The sequence below is a fragment of the Fusarium phalaenopsidis genome (genome assembly GCF_050370095.1).
Source record: "Fusarium phalaenopsidis strain FUZ10S chromosome Unknown contig_32292, whole genome shotgun sequence".
In the NCBI taxonomy this organism is placed as follows: domain Eukaryota; kingdom Fungi; phylum Ascomycota; class Sordariomycetes; order Hypocreales; family Nectriaceae; genus Fusarium; species Fusarium phalaenopsidis.
In genome coordinates, this window is record NW_028145410.1 from 4113222 (window position 1) to 4128859 (window position 15638).

A 15638-nucleotide genomic window follows, 5' to 3' on the forward strand; every position below is an offset into this window, starting at 1 on the left:
CTGTGGCTGTCTGCAAGTGAAGATCTATCCCATGTTAGCTTGATTTGCAAGGAGTTGATGGAAATGTCTTGCCTTGCTGCTGCACGTAGCCGGTCTTGCGTTGAAAGCTGGCATCAAAGGGCTTTCCGTTGACCAACATATCGCCCGTGATGACGCCCATAGTTGTGCGTTGCGCCAAAACATCGAGAAGGGTTGTTTTGCCTGCTCCACTGACACCCATGAGAGCCGTCAAGGTTCCAGGCTTAACCCATCCAGAGACACCATCCAAGAGTCGACGCTGTCCATCCTTGACTTGGATATCGTAGACGACGTTGCGCCAGGTGAAGATGTCTTTCTGGGGTTCGATTGCTCCCACATCTCCACTCGACGAAGTCTCTTTTCCAGCCGGGCGCTGGAGCGATTCTTCATCCTTTGAACTCTCGCTTTTACCGGCTTGAAGATGTGGTGGGATGTGGCCTTTCTGGAAAACCAGCGCCTCTGCCGTGCTTGTCGATGCCGAGTTGAGCTCGGTGGCCACGAGGTAAATGATGGTGAACCCAATCAAGAAGGCAAACAGAATACCCAAGTTCCTCCAGACATGCGAGTAGTAATACTCATAGTTGGCTGCAATGAAGGCATCACCACTGACCGTCCATTCACCCGCCACAGCACCAGGAACTGTACAAATCCAAGAATCTCCAATGTTTGGCGTATACGGAGGAAAGATGCTCGAGCAAGTAAACTGTTGACCGTGAAACTCATTGGCGACGAGAATCTCAAAGGCGTAGTAGATGGGGTTGATCCAGCGAATCCAAGAGAACCAAGGTTTCATCTCTGGAACTGTGATGGTGAAGCCGACGTAGACAACCAGGGCTAGAACCATGACTCCAGAGAGGGCCATGGCCTGAGAGACTGTTTTTGAAATGGCTGCCATTGTTCGGAAGAAGGCGATGAAGACAAAGGTGCATATGTAGGTGATTAGGAAGTACAGAAAGAAGTTTCCCGGTTCGCGCCTGAGGCCTGCGAGAAAGTACAGAACAATGTTGAAGAAGACCGCGGTTACAAACTTGATGGGGATCGCGGCAGCTATACCAGCAGCTCCTTCTGCAAACGGATGGTAAAAAGCAAAAGAGGCGTGCTTCGTCACGATTTCTCGCTGGGCGTACAAGCTTGCAATCTCAGAGATGGCTGTCAGAGCATTGAGAAGGACAGCCATGAACAACACCGAACCCTTGGCGTAGAAACCAACAGTAGCATCCGGCGTACCGTAGAAGATGGATCCAATGATGAGTGCCATGACGAGCTGAGTGACGCAGGCTGTCGCTGTCGCGGAGATGTCGTTCCAGATTCTTTGATATGCTCTCTTGGTGCAGAGTCTCACCTGCATTAGGACGCTGATGGTGTATGGCGATCCTGGTCTGACGTGCTTTGACTGACGGAAATTCTTTTGTTCCCGGAGCGTTGCGATGCTTTCTCCAGGTCGGTCGACAAGATAATCAGTCTCGTATTCTTCAATTTCTTTCTGAAGGGACTGAAATTCGGGAGACTGTCTCCAGTAGTTTTCGAATTCCTCGGGCGTGCGTGGGACTCTTTCTTCCATGCCAGGAAGGGCAGTCCTCTCACTCGGATTCGTGACAGAGGTGAGAAAATCGCCGGTGGTCTGCCGTGCCGGGCAATGCCATCCTTGTCGTTCAAAGAAGCTCCTAGCCTCATTTGCTGGACCAAAGTAGATCTGACGGCCCTCATAGAGCACGACGGCCTTGTCAAAGAGATCATAGATGGCCTGACTTGCTTGGTAGATTGCGACAGCGGTAGTCACACCACCGAGGTCGGCAGCCATGCGCAAAGCTTGAACAAACTTGAGGGCAGTAGCAGAGTCGAGACCTCTGGTGCTGTTGTCCCAAGCAGAGAATGGAGATCCAGAGAGGATCATCTCAGCAATGCTGACTCGCTTCCTCTCTCCACCAGAGACACCACGGATAAAATCATTTCCCACTTTTGTGTCGGCGGCGTGGCTGAGTCCATATGTGGCCATGACGACTCGGGAGATGTACTTGCAAAAGTCGTTGCGGGACATGCCGTGGATGCGATGCGATGGCGTTCGAACTGAGGCGGCAAACTCGAGGGTCTGGCCGACGGTCAAGTGCGGGAAATGCCTATCGACCTATCACCAGTCAGTCGCGTTCATTATGTAGACGGGTATTTGGTTACCTCTTGGTTATAGATGGCCTCTCCCTTGAACTCCTTCTTCATGATCTTTTGCGGGATGCCATTGTAGTGAACTGTCGAAGTGTCGGCAATACTCAGGCCGTGAAGCTCGCCACAAAGCGTCTTGAGCAAGGTACTGCATCCAGATCCGGGTCTGCCGAGGACGATCAAGAGTTCTCCGCTCTTTACGAGTCCATCGAAGCTCCGGAGGATGTGCTTCGGCTCCTTCTTTCCAAAGCTGAATAGCTCACCCAGTCGGAGAGGCGCCATCAACATGGACGCCACAGTCTCTTGGACTTGCAATGCAGCTCCTGTACCAGACACATTGAGGTTTTTCCAGACCACTCCCGTCTTCTTGGCTGTGATGCCTTGATTTCTGAGAGTTTGCACAAAGTTCTGCAGCCATTCATATATGTCGAATTGACTGCTGGTTGGATCGAGTGCGGGTGCATTCTCATCTTCAGTCACGAGAGTGTGGACGCGGGACGGTTCGCCAGTGGCGATGGAGTAGCGACGTGAAAGAGCTGTCGCGATACGGACGAGTTCGTTACGGTCGGCAGTATCCAGAGCGACGTGGGTTGTTTGACGCTTGAGAAGTCTGGGACGCGCTGGGTGCTTGCGATGGCCGACTTCGTCTGGGGGGAAGCTCGCGTTGCTCCCGGATCCATCGTTGGAGGATGTCGATTGACCATTTCCTGAGGATTCCGAGTCGTGCCGCCGGGGGGATTCCTCAACCTCTGGTCTTCCAGTGTTGGAGCTCACTGATTGAATGGCATCATCCTCTTGCAACTGAGACTGCGCCATGATGAAGGTATGAGAATTGAGTGATCAATTGATGACCAGAAAGCGCATGAAGCATCACTCAGCTGCCCAAGAAAAAGGGAGAATCACTTGAGGGGCGATCACGCAGAAGTACTCTCCAAAGGGTCCAATGTCTCACACCAATACGAGCCTCGGCAACTCTGTCAACAGCCATGGAAAAAACAAACTTTCTGATCGTTTCGTGGGGCAAAGAAGGTAATGCTTGCGGCGCGCTCCATACCCAAAACAACAAAGGCTTTCGAGGTGGACGGCGCCGCTAGAGGCGACTGGTATGGAACTCACTGCGGCAACCAAGCAGATGTGATTGCAATGTCTTCAGCGGAAGCCTCCAATTCGCCGAGATGGGGCCAACCCAGCACCATGAGATTTTGGCGTGAAGTCATTGTGACAGGTGACTACGGTCGCGTCGAGGTGCGCGGCATTGGGGCTGTCAGAACTCTCGTAAGGATATCTCCGTTTGGTTGTGCGAGTGTGCCTCAAGTGACGAAGCTCCAAGCCACTTGGTGATGGGTGGTTGAATGCGATTGGCGTGGTGGACTAGGCTTAAATAACCTCTCGAATCGCTGACCTGAACTGATGGGAGGGTTGCAGTGCGCTGTCAATGATGCCCGAATGCTCCTGTCCCTGAATATCATTTGTACTGTGCAGGGATGGAGCTTCTATCGCCAGGTAAGACATCTTTGTACACCAAAGCTTCAAGGCGCAATCTCTCACAGACGTGAATGGCTTCCCAGAGTGGAGAGAACGATTGGGTCATGTTGGAGTCGAGTCAGGAGCTGCAGAGTGCTATCTGGCAGCTCTAGAACGGATGAACCTTGAGGAGGCTTATCGTCATTTGAGTGACTCCCAACGTCGGCTGAACTGACTTGCCGTGGCGTTTTGTGGGGAGCTGTTGTGGATGACGGCCTCGGATGGTTCTCATTCACATGTTGTGAGGTGGGAAGTGAAGTCGCTACCCTCTAGTCGCGGGCAGAGAGAAGACGGAGGTCACGGGTTCGAGTCTCAAAGCTTGCGGATTTTTGAAGGTCGTGGGTTCGAATCGCGAAGATTACTAGTGCGAAGACCTCGGGTTCGAATCCTGATATGGCCACTGCCATTCATACAAGAGTAAAATGCACAATCGGCAAACTTCAATCGTAATGTGAATGACGATGCAAAAGGTGCTAAGAACGTCCAGGCCAGTAAAAAGGGCGGGATTACTCATGGGTGAATGGGGCTCTCCACCAACGACATCGTCAGCGCGCGCCCTTGCGCCTTGCCAATGACATGGACGAAGATGACCCACATATTTGGTCTCTTATAAGAACTTCAAAGAGATACGAGTTGAAGCAATTCAATATTGCATCACCTCTCAAGTTATCTCATTTCTCATTTCATCTCAATCAACAAGCACAATGTTGCAAGCAACTTCCGTCCCAGGCGTCCTTGCCTCCTTTACCGAAAAATGGTCACCTCGCCTCGTTGCCGCCATCAACGATCACCACGTCAAAGTTGCCAAGATTGACGGCGAATTCATATGGCATTCACATCCCGACTCAGAAGAGGTCTTTTACCTGCTTTCCGGAAAGCTCAAGATGGAGATTGAGGGTCAAGATCCCGTGGTTATGAACGAAGGAGATATGTTTGTGGTTCCAAAGGGTGTTCAGCATCGGCCTGTTGCCGAGAATGCGACAATCATGATGATTGAGCATGAGAGTACTGTGAATACGGGAGATCAGACCGATTCTGAGAGGACGAAGCAGGTGCAAGATGCGAGGGCGGATAGCTGAGGTTGTGCATGGTTGTTTACTGGGCGCTTATGCTCACTGGAGCATTGTAATACCATCAGGTTCACGATCGGGGTGCGACAGGACGTTGCGGAGAGAGAAGATAGCTTCCTGGAGCGGCAAAATCCTTTCTCCCAGCCAGATAATACCAATTTGTGCTTATCATGTCGCGGAAAGCAACTGCAACACCATGGTCGCGGGCATGATGATATCTTCGCGCACCACGATTGACAACATGCCAACCACGAGATATAAAAAACAAAAAAGAGAGAAATCGCCCTCCCATATCATGAGAATTCCAATAAAAATACCAAAAAATGCAAAAAAGTTGTCCGAAGACGTCTCCACTAGCACCTGTCTCGCCTACTGGAAAAGCCTGAAGGGTCATCGAGAGGCCGGGCAAGGGCTTAAGCCGCTACGCCAACGGACTGGGCCTGTTGGTGACAGCAGGCTGCGAACATTTGAGCTATAGACCTATGCTTGGGTAGTCATCGTGATGCTTTGCAGGTGGTTGACAGTGCAAACGGCCGTCGCGAGCTGTCGGGCGAGCGCCGGCGCAGGGAGCCAATTATGTGGCCCCACTGCATTAGTAAGCACTTGAGAGTTTGTAAATGACTGGGAAAAGGGGTTTCCAGGGCATTGACGCTGTGTTGGCAGTCATGGTTTGCTTTTTGAAAGATCTGAGTGTTTTTCAAGGAGAGGAAGTGGACGAACTCAGATGTGTGGAAGGGGGTTCCTCTTGGCTGGTGTTAGTCGGACTTTTATTGATCCAGCCAATCAATGAGCCCCAACGCCCACCTTCGCGATTGGCCAGGGTTCGCCCAGCAATTGTATCCCTCTTCATCTTCCCACTTCCAACTATCCCATTAGGTGTCGCAAATTCAGGAGATTAATGAGGTTGACTGGACGTATCTACATTCTCTGAGTTTTCGCCAATCAGAGTTCCTTGTCAACTGTCAAGTTCGGAGCTGGGGCCTTGAGTGGACCGGATCATGATCGACAGATGCCCAATCCTACCCTCCGAGGAGCCCAGACTAGGGCAAAATACCTCGCTGCTTTTGAGATTTACACCCAAAAACCGGATATGAATACTGGGCTCCGATCCAAATAGTGCCTCTACTTGGATTTTATCAAGTTGGAACTTGACCGCAAAGGCATTCTCCATCTCACGAGGACGAGCCCATGAGCCATGACATCACATCGAGGACCGTGAGCCGGCCAATGCATCCTTGACAACCAAGGATCTTGAAGCACTAGAGATGCATCTCACACATAGCTCCGGCTGCCCCGTGTCGTATTACGGCTTACTCCTCTCCAAACGGCTTAGTCTGGCTGATGATGACTGCTGCGACGCAAGTGGATATCGCGTGATGTCGGGGAGGACACCGCAACTTTATCAATCAACATTTCGGATTAGACAATCAGAAGATACTATCTCGGAATTCAACTAACCATGGGCGCTTATTCTGTACAGGACGAAAGCTATCGCATCCTACGCGAGCATCTTCTGGGCGACTCGCGGCTTGCCTTGCCACCGTCTTTCGCGAAAGCGGCGGAAAAGATTACATTCACTGGCGATGATCCGAAGCCTTTTATTCCTACGCCGTGCAAGATAACCGAGTCTGCGTCTTCGCTGACAGCCCTCGTTGCGGCTGCAGCTAGTGCCATAGCAGCAGATCGATATGGAATTGACTATCAGGATATTGAGGTCAATACGTGAGTCAACTCCAAGAACCAGAGTAGATCACCTGCTGACGATGTTTGAGCGACCTTGCGACACTCTTCTTAGAGTCGGTCATGTTTCCAACCATCAACGGCAAAATGTTTCTTCAGAACCCTCAGTTGATGGCGGAAATCAAGAAAGGAGATTTGCACGACAACCAGAAGCCTATCCACCAGCAATCCACCAATGTTTACAAGACCAAAGACGGTCGTTTCTACCATCTCCATGGATCAATGAATGCGGGTCCGACGATGAAAATGCTTGGCGTCGAGGAGCAGGATATTTCTAGGGAGGAAGCCATCAAGATTTACGCCAACAAGGTAGCGCAGTATGATGCAGAGGTCCTTGAGAAGCAGGCCAATGACGAGTTCAAGCAAGCTGGCGTAACTTGTCTCACCCCGGAAGAGTTCTTTGAAACGGAGCAGGGCAAGATCATAGGCGCTGAGCCACTATGGAATACCAGGTCCGTTCCTGCGCCGAAGAGCCAGTGGCCAGCAAACGAGAGCGAGGGCCCAGAAGCCTCGGGTTTCAAGCCACTTGCTGGCATTCGCGTCATCGACTTCTCGCGAGTCATCGCTGCGCCCGTCATTTCCAAGATCCTTGCTGTCCTTGGTGCAGATGTCATCAAGGTGACAAGCAAAGACCTCCCCGACATCTCACCATTGTGGGTGGATCTCAGCACGGGAAAACGAGACACCAACATTAATCTCAAGACCGATGAGGGGAAGAGGGCCTTTTCTGAGCTTGTGAAAGGCGCTGATGTGTTGGTCGATGGATATCGCCCTGGAGCATTGGCGCGTCTTGGTTTTGACTCTGAAAGCCTCCGCAAGGTGAATGATAGACTGATCTATGTGCGGGAGAATTGCTACGGATTTAAAGGACCTTTGAGTCATCGGTCTGGATGGCAGCAGATCAGTGACTGCCTTGTTGGCATCTCCTGGCTACAGGGTCAATTCCTCGGTCTCAATGAGCCGGTCGTTCCGCTCCTGCGTAAGCGATATTCTCCCCTGAAGCAAGTCAATGACCAAAAAGCTAACGGACGACTGAAGCAAACTCGGACTATCAGACTGGGATTGTTGGTGCTATTGCAATCCTCCAAGCTCTACTGCAGCGTACAAAGGACGATGTCACCTTTGACATCGACGTCAGTTTGACCCAGTACAATATCTGGTACTATAGACTTGGTCAATACGACGAAGTGCAGGCAAAGGAGCTCCTGGAGCGCAACGAAGGCTTCTCGGCTCGCCACACCGACGACATGCAGGTCTTGTTGTTCAAGACACATGCTGCGATGCACAAGGCCAGACCGGATCTTCTGAAGCATCCCGAGTACTTTTGGAGTATGTCTGGGAAGGAGTGGGGACTTGAGGATGATATTGTAATCTTGGCGCCCGCTTTCAAGTTTGAAAAGTCGAAACTGGGATATGCTGTGCCTTCGGGGTCGAGAGGAAGATCCAAGGCAGAGTGGTAGATTCTTAGCTGCCCTCGTAGAGAAACACCCGAAATCTCTGTGTCACTTACTCTTGAAATAAATCAGCGCAGCTACCTGTCTCCCCTTTGTGTAAGCTTCTCTTGAAAGGCCACCTTGACAGGATTGGCGCCAAGGAACCGAGGGCAAAGACAAGGCGAAAAGAGGAATCATGACTGATCGTCCCGATAATTATACGCGCCGGCGGCCTAAATCTCCATATGAAGACACGGCAGCTGAAGAGGCATCTATGCCAAGAGTGATAGGCAGTCCTTTTGATGTGCGTGCCGTAAGGGTCGTGTTAATCATATCCTTTCTGAGTGAGACATGAGCGGGAGAGCTACGGAAGCTTGTCTCACGACGGAAGTCGCCCCCAATGAGTTGATCAATGGGGACTAAATGTGCTCATACGTCGGGGCATCGGGCCCTCTCCTCCTCTAGATGGCGAGGAGGTCTAGCTTTAGCAGCACCCCGTTGGTCTTGAGCGTCCAATCACATGGTTACGCACGATATGCTTTGCTCTAATGCAAGTGAGCCCCGAAACAAAACGCCAAGCCAAGGCCGTGGACGAGAAGGCTCCTCGTCATCTTCGTAAGCATCGTCCTCGGGACCTCGGGATAGTAATATCGGAATGTCAAGTGCTGAAGAACGAAACCTATGTCATTTTGCCGCGCGTATTGAAGACAAATCCATCTTCTCCATCATGTGTCCCATCTATCACGAATAGTTGCGAGGTGAGGTGAGACAACAAGACCCTGTGGCGTCTCATCGCCCCGCCTTGCTCACCTGCGCTGATCTTGCCTTCCCTGCAGCGAGAAGATGAGGGATCGTTTAGGGTGCTAATGGACTTTTGAACAAGTGTCTCGCAAATTCCGTACGGGGGAGCTGAACTGTGGGCCACCATGGTACGATCTCCCAAGATCTTGCAACTCCATAGGATGAAGTCCAGATGAATCAATTAGCCACCGGTGTGCAACTAGACCTGATGCTAACCTTGTGTTAGGTAGTATTCTTGTTAGCACTGTTGGGTCTTTAAGAGCAGATCCTGGCAACCAAAAACGAAAGAATCTGGGGCTGAATCCTTGGGACTAATTTGGACCTGGGGTTGAGTAGATCCTTCGACACTACCATTAGATGATGCGGTGTTTTAGGTTTGAACAGCTAAGGAAGCTGATATAATTGTTGCTGTAATCATTACATGTACCCTGGATCGTCGCCTTCTTTTCCCATTCATGGATGCTCCGACTGCGGACGCCGTATAGTGCCTAATGTGGAATGTGAGGTGAGAATAATTCTTACATAGATCGGCCCGAATCGTCTCCATCTATGCATGCGAATATCCTCCCTTGTGAACACACGGCACGGAATATCCCCACTGGGAAATGAGATCAACAGAGGAAACAAGTCATTAAGAGGGAGGAAATTGTATAAATTCGAGCATCTAGCCATCGGTCTAGCATCACCATCAACCAACAAGCTCACTTGGAACACCAATCCTCACAATAACCATCACACTCAAGACCCTTCTGTTAAAGGACTAACCTAATTCATCAACATGAAGTTCTCCGCTGTCGCTCTCCTCACCCTCGCCCACGGCATCTTTGCCATGCCCCAGATCTCCTACAAGACCAACGAGATGGCCAAGAGGAGTGCACAACTCCAAAACCAGGACATTTGCTTGCTGGTTTGTTGGTTTGAGAAGCCCGATTGCCCTGAGAGCTGGGTAAGTGACATACCCAAAACCATCTTAGCATTGAGCCGTGCTAACAGTATCACAGTACGCGAACCAGCAGGTACGACGGTCTCATGTATTCGTGACAGGTGAATTTGCTAACATTGTGACAGGGCGAGTGCTGGACTTGCTGCCGTAGTACCGGTGAGGAGAAGTAGATGGAAGCTTTCAGCATTTGAGGATACTGGCTGTTGTACGGATTGGCGGTGTTCTCCGCTTCGACGCTCAGACTTAACCTTGTGGTTCTGGGAGGGCTGGACACGTATACCCAACGTTCTATCGACCAGCATGTTTCATTCACTCCCTCTTGCTAGCCCCCAGATGTTGGCCACTTGGTAGTCTCTTAATACGAGATTCATTCATTTTCTCAAACGTTGACCCTTTTCATTGTCGCGACTGAACGAGACACTAAGCCGGGATCTCTTACTGGGATGATTCTATGCTGTCGCACTTCAAGGTCTTGGTTCGTCAACATAAACTCCCATTATACTTTGTATGAGGACGTGCCTGAAGCTACATGACAACCTTTGCAAATGCTTCACCGACTCCCCTCTCGTTTAGCCAGGCCTCGATGGCTCTCATATCGCTGCGGTTCGCCCTCTCTCCTCTCTTTTCCCCAACCGTATCCGTAATCTCCTGCATATCGACAAACGCTCGCTTTACGTCTGGGCCATCTTCTCGATATCGCTCGCTGACCTTCTTGTGATGTGCTGGAATATCACCCCAACTCTCCGTCTTGATAAACTTCATAAAATCATCGATGGCTTGGGAACCGCCTTCGAGGCATAGAATACCGGGCTTTCCAGCGAGAAGGAATCCGGTGAGGTCGTATGTGGGAGCGTAGTTGACAAGATCGTCTCGCTTCGCTCGAGTGCTTATTGAGGGAAAATAAAACCATACGCGAACTGTTGACTTGTCCGTACTTAGTGTATCATCGTTTGCTTGCGTTTGTGATGCCAGATGCTGAGATGCTGCGTCCTTGACGTATTCAATGACGGTCAATATGTCTTCGTTGGGGATCTCGGCAGTCAGACTAGCGACTTCGCCCTTGCTCATCCAATCTGGTTGTTGTATCCTTGTTTTCACTGGCGGTGGTTCGTCTGCAGTGCCCTCTCCTTGGTCAACCAGAGGGACGGACAAGTGTAGTTGCAGAGATTTTGCCTGACTCTCTTCATCGGAAACTTCAAGAGTGAGAAGCATGTTTATGCTTGGCTGCGTGATTTTAGGCATGTCCCCATCGTTCTCGCACCAATCTCGTAGTGTTTCAAGCAAGGCTGAGGATGAGGCATCGATCGATATAGCGTTGTCCGATTCGTACATGGCCATCAGGAGATCAATCTGACCCAGTTGGAGGACCATGAGATCCTTGGGCAAGACCCCTTGGTCATTTCCTTCGGCCGGCATGATTGACCTGTGTGCAATCAGCTCCAGGGATAGGTTCTAGGGGGAAAGACGAGATAGAGAGGCTTGGACCAAGTTCTTTGTTGGTGTAATAAATCTCACAATTGGCTCAAAAGTGAGAAAAAAAGAGACCGTCACGTGATAGAAGAGGTGGTAGGCAACGACATTTCAACAAGGCTTAAGACCTTGGATTGCCATTTATTTACACACATTTAAGCTTATCATACTTGACCCGTTATGGAATTAATTAGAGCACAAATGTATTAGAGAATTATTATATCTAAGCCCGAAATTTGCAGTGGCTTCGCTTGATATGCGTCACCCTTCGTCTCTAGACAATCTTCCACACCGTCTTGAGGCAGTGGCATAAATTCACTTCTGAGGATGGTAGTAAAGAAGGATCCTATGTTAAATATCTTCGAAAGAAAGACTCCAGGTCCACGAGTTCTATCATTATCATTGAACCAAGGAGACGAAAGAAATGAAGAAGGCATGTCCCGACATGTTCATCATACACGAAGACAGGATAGGTGAGTCTGGTGGCGTCTTTTCATGCTTGAATTATGCTACCTGGTTTCGGTCATGCAGTTCTTATCGCCTGTTCCACACATGAAGCTATTTGTACTTCCTTGGCAGACTAGGGAGCGAAGTTTACGACTGCCCACTATTCTTTCTTGATTTTTTGTTTCTTTTCTATTCATGTATCTTCATTGTTTAAAGCGTCTGTCAATTTGGATAGCCATCTAGCCCAATATGACCCCAAATGCTCAGCGATGGCTTCAATCAGATTTCGACCAGCTGACCCATATGCCCAAAAGTCGGACTCCTGATGTAGTAACCAGGCCCAATGCGCCAGTATAATCAGAGCTTCTGGGCTTCTCTGCCTTAGCAGAGCAGGATATCCAGACGGGACATCATGAGCCCAGTTCAAAAGAATGTATGTTGAGCTTGGCTTCCCCATGCGCATGCTCTGATCACATAACTGTCGCAGAGACTGCACCGCCTTCAGGCAGGTGCTGTAGGGGCCAGAGCCAAGCCTCCCATGGGAGCTGGTGATTAAGTCCTCGAGCTGGTTGCAGTCAAGAACGCTTCTGTGAGCCCTGGGCTCTGGGGTTGTCTCAGGTTGGCACTGCGCGGTGATGAATATCCCCATCAGTTCGGCCATTGGCCTCATTTCAGAGTTACTGATGATGTCCCACTTCTGACTAGCAACTGCGCGCACTCCGCGGTGAACCTCTAGGAACTGTATAAATCCATCAATATGTTCGCTGAAGTGGCCCTTTTTGCATGCCGCGTTATACATCGTATGCATCCCTATCATGAGGGAAAAGCAGAATAGCGCTGTGCAGTTTTCATCTCGAATGTCTGTTATAGCCGTATGGAATCCGGCCAGCGAGCGTGTCTGCAGCTCAGTCGCCTGGACGAGATATGCCGCCTTGAGGGCAGGGTTATGCTGCAGGCTGCTCAGGTGCATGGCAGAAAAGGCCAAGAGCTCGTCCATAAAAAACGGTAGCGAGATTGCGCATTTAAATATAAATCCCCAGTGTTGCGAGATGCCCATGATTCCTGCGAGTGTCGTGACTTCAGGTAGCTTGTGCATGGCGGTTTCGAGGTGATGAAGGAGCATCAGGTGGCGTGTATCATATGATTCCCTCCCGGACTGTGGCGAGAGAAAGCAGGCGCTTATGCTATCGCTGACTGCCACTGGCGCTGTAGGGGACAGTCCGACGGTAGGCCCCTCAGAGGGTAATGAGGCTGTACTAGGGGAGACCGTCGAGGGGGCCGGGGCTCCAGTGGGCGAGACTACAGACACGGGCACGGCGGGATGGAGAATGGCCGTCATGGGTTCTCTCGGTGTTGCGAAAGGCCCGGTTGGCATCAAGTCCTGGAAAGAGCACCGCCGGCTAGCCGTGCTGCATCGAAGGCAGCTGGGACGGCCCTCGTCGCACTTGGCATGGCGTTGTTTGCACTGCCTGCATCCTAGGCGAGATTTGCGGTGAGTCTTTCGTTTACGATCAAGTCGCATCGTATACGCTGTGCATTGGGCTTCGTAGGGAGCTTCTGATCTCGGGAGTTGATGGACCAAGGACAAGGGGCCATATACGGCCACGACCGTATTGACGGTATCAGTGCGGGTCCTCGCCGTACTCACGCGGCTCCTATTCGTCACATTGGATGCTAAAATGCCAACCCCGCAGTTGGATCTAAATGGATCTTGATGCACGCAAACTTGGGAGACCCCGAGCCCGACGAGGACGCTAGTTTGCCCGGGCACGGGGTGTTGATGATGGTCAAGGAATATTGAATGCCAACACTGCCTGTGTTTTCCTATTTATTATTTAGTCAGAATCGCCGTTATTCGTGTCAAAATAAACTTTACTTTACTCTTTACATTCTCTCTACTTTTAGCATCCTACTCGACGCCGTCATGTCTAACCTGCCTGACAATCTTGTTCAGGCGTTGATAAAACTTGCCGACCCCAATGCTGATATCGTCGCCAAACGAAAGGCACTGTCAGAGGCTGAGCACTTGGGTCTCGATGCTCTCCGCCCTATCCCCTCGGACTTCGAAGAGTCCTGGGTAGATATCAAGCTGGCGGATGGATGAGTCTCAAAGACGCTCGTCATCAAGCCCAAAGACACCTCGTCCAAGCCTTGTCCTCTCATCGTTCTCTTCCACGGTGGCGGCTATATTATGGGAGACCCCGTCGGTGTTTTCCGGCCAGGCATCGACTGGGCCAAGGCCTATGGGGCTGTGGTTGTCTTGCCCAGCTACAAACTCGCTCCTGAGGATCCCTTCCCAGGTGCAATGCATGGTTCCTGGGAAGTCCTAGTCCACCTGTCAAAGCTTGCGGAGAACGACTTTGGGGCAAAGCTCGACGGCCCCGGTGGAGGCTTCGTTATAGGCGGCTTCAGCGCTGGCGGAGGCGTCAGCTCGACTATGTTGGGAATCCATGTCTTTGGCGACGGTGGACGTGACTACGAGAAGCTGGCCAAGCCGCTCACAGGTGCTTTTATCAACACGCCCGTTATCGCCATCGCGGATATCATTCCCGAAAAGTACAAGGAGCTGTGGAAGTCGAGAGAAGAAAACGCTGTTTCCGAGGGCATCACGACCGAGGGTATTAACCAATTCCTCCAAGAGTTCAGCCCGGATTACCACTCGCCATGGTTTTCTCCCTTGAATGCCATTGCGCAATGCGAGGATGCTAACAAGGCTGCGGCGTCTTGCCCTCGAGTGTATATCCAGACTGGCCACTTTGACCCATTGCGGGACGATGGCATTGTTCTGGGTAGATTACTCTCCGATCTTGGGGTTGAAGTCAGGGAGGACCGCTTCTCTGAGGATGGTCATGTGGGCTGGACAACGATTGGAATTAGTGCCAAGACTCCGGGTGTGCCTGAGTGTACGACGGGTGGCATGGGCTGGCTCCTGGGTAAATAGTGATGCAAGCGTATATCACTAGATACTCTATAAATGATGTTCAAATAGAGTCCTGATCACAGGTGTCGGTGCAAATAGTTAATGCTTGCAAGAATCACTCCAGAAGCTGGTGTGGGGTGCCAAGACTTTGTAAATCCTGTATCAACTTGCGAGAACCTGTTGAATGCGCACGTGGGCTCGGGAAAGGAAATCATCTCAATAAGTGGCTTCACAATAGCCTATCAAAAGGCGCACTTGATTCAGCTCGATTGAGCCTTGCTTCAGCTAAGGCTTTTTTACCGTCTCATGATCGATCCAACAGCTATAAGATCTAGCCCGTATCCGACGGATAACCGCCAAGCGATTGATAGAAGACACCACCATTCTTGCAATCTCTAAAAACACTTTCTAGATCAAATACTCAACATGGGTCAACCCGAAGAAGTCTCAGATACCGTGGCTCTATCCACAATACCGGGCAAAAATGGCATCGTGTTCCCCAGCACTTTCACAATTCATCCTCAAGATGAGCCAAAAACCAAGTTCAGCATCCGAGGAGACAGTGGCTCTTCACCTTTATCAATCGCCTGCGAATACAATTCCTCGAGAGAATCGATGGACTGGGATGCGGAGGAAGCCACCTTATATCTTACCTCGGGCCAAGGCCAACATCTGGCCACGATCAAGCATTATAGAGCATACGCTAACGCCACACTCCACGACTCAATGGAGTTTAGAATCAGCTACAGCGTACAAGGCGACCAGAAGGCGGTACACGAATTCTCGATCCCCCAAATTGGCCACTTTGAGTGGCGAAAAGGCGAATCGGGCTGGGAACTGATCCAGCCTGCTGAGCCCGGCCTGGTACTAGCGACGGGAGCTCTCAATGTTGGCAGCGACAAGCCTCCGCGTTTTGCTATGACAGAGATAGGGTCGAGGGCTAATTTTGGAGAGAATTGGCAGCTTGTGGCTATTGTGTCATACCTAAGAGTGTGGGATAGGATGAGGCTGGCTTTTGGGAACCCGGAAGGTGATGAAGCGGCCATGGTCGCGTGTGCCTGTTGTCTGTGCGTGATTTTGTAATAGATCTAGAAGGGAAATCTGTACCATATTAG

The 15638-nt window shown here is 50.8% G+C and overlaps 6 protein-coding genes across 6 annotated transcripts; 4 read left to right on the plus strand and 2 right to left on the minus strand.

The window, feature by feature from the left end:
• Positions 1 to 34: 34 nt before the first annotated feature.
• Positions 35 to 2991, minus strand: LRP88_05521 (uncharacterized protein; the record flags this gene model as incomplete). Its single annotated transcript, XM_083242072.1, has 2 exons — positions 35 to 2143; positions 2191 to 2991. The coding sequence occupies 2 exons, from the start codon at positions 2989 to 2991 to the stop codon at positions 35 to 37; spliced, it is 2910 nt and encodes a 969-aa protein (XP_083103220.1).
• Positions 2992 to 4403: 1412 nt separating this feature from the next.
• LRP88_05522 (RmlC-like cupin domain-containing protein) lies at positions 4404 to 4778 on the plus strand (the record flags this gene model as incomplete). Its single annotated transcript, XM_083242073.1, has 1 exon — positions 4404 to 4778. One exon carries the CDS (start codon positions 4404 to 4406, stop codon positions 4776 to 4778), a length of 375 nt encoding a protein of 124 aa, XP_083103221.1.
• A 1450-nt stretch (positions 4779 to 6228) lies between these two features.
• LRP88_05523 (uncharacterized protein) lies at positions 6229 to 7969 on the plus strand (the record flags this gene model as incomplete). The annotated part of the gene is made up of 3 exons (XM_083242074.1): positions 6229 to 6491; positions 6542 to 7488; positions 7548 to 7969. The coding sequence occupies 3 exons, from the start codon at positions 6229 to 6231 to the stop codon at positions 7967 to 7969; spliced, it is 1632 nt and encodes a 543-aa protein (XP_083103222.1).
• A 1552-nt stretch (positions 7970 to 9521) lies between these two features.
• Positions 9522 to 9856, plus strand: LRP88_05524 (uncharacterized protein; the record flags this gene model as incomplete). The annotated part of the gene is made up of 3 exons (XM_083242075.1): positions 9522 to 9689; positions 9745 to 9759; positions 9812 to 9856. 3 exons carry the CDS (start codon positions 9522 to 9524, stop codon positions 9854 to 9856), a joined length of 228 nt encoding a protein of 75 aa, XP_083103223.1.
• A 355-nt stretch (positions 9857 to 10211) lies between these two features.
• LRP88_05525 (ubiquitin-conjugating enzyme/RWD-like protein) lies at positions 10212 to 11102 on the minus strand (the record flags this gene model as incomplete). The annotated part of the gene is made up of 1 exon (XM_083242076.1): positions 10212 to 11102. The coding sequence occupies one exon, from the start codon at positions 11100 to 11102 to the stop codon at positions 10212 to 10214; it is 891 nt and encodes a 296-aa protein (XP_083103224.1).
• Positions 11103 to 13527: 2425 nt separating this feature from the next.
• LRP88_05526 (uncharacterized protein) lies at positions 13528 to 14544 on the plus strand (the record flags this gene model as incomplete). Its single annotated transcript, XM_083242077.1, has 2 exons — positions 13528 to 13680; positions 13732 to 14544. 2 exons carry the CDS (start codon positions 13528 to 13530, stop codon positions 14542 to 14544), a joined length of 966 nt encoding a protein of 321 aa, XP_083103225.1.
• Between the last annotated feature and the right edge of the window lie 1094 nt (positions 14545 to 15638).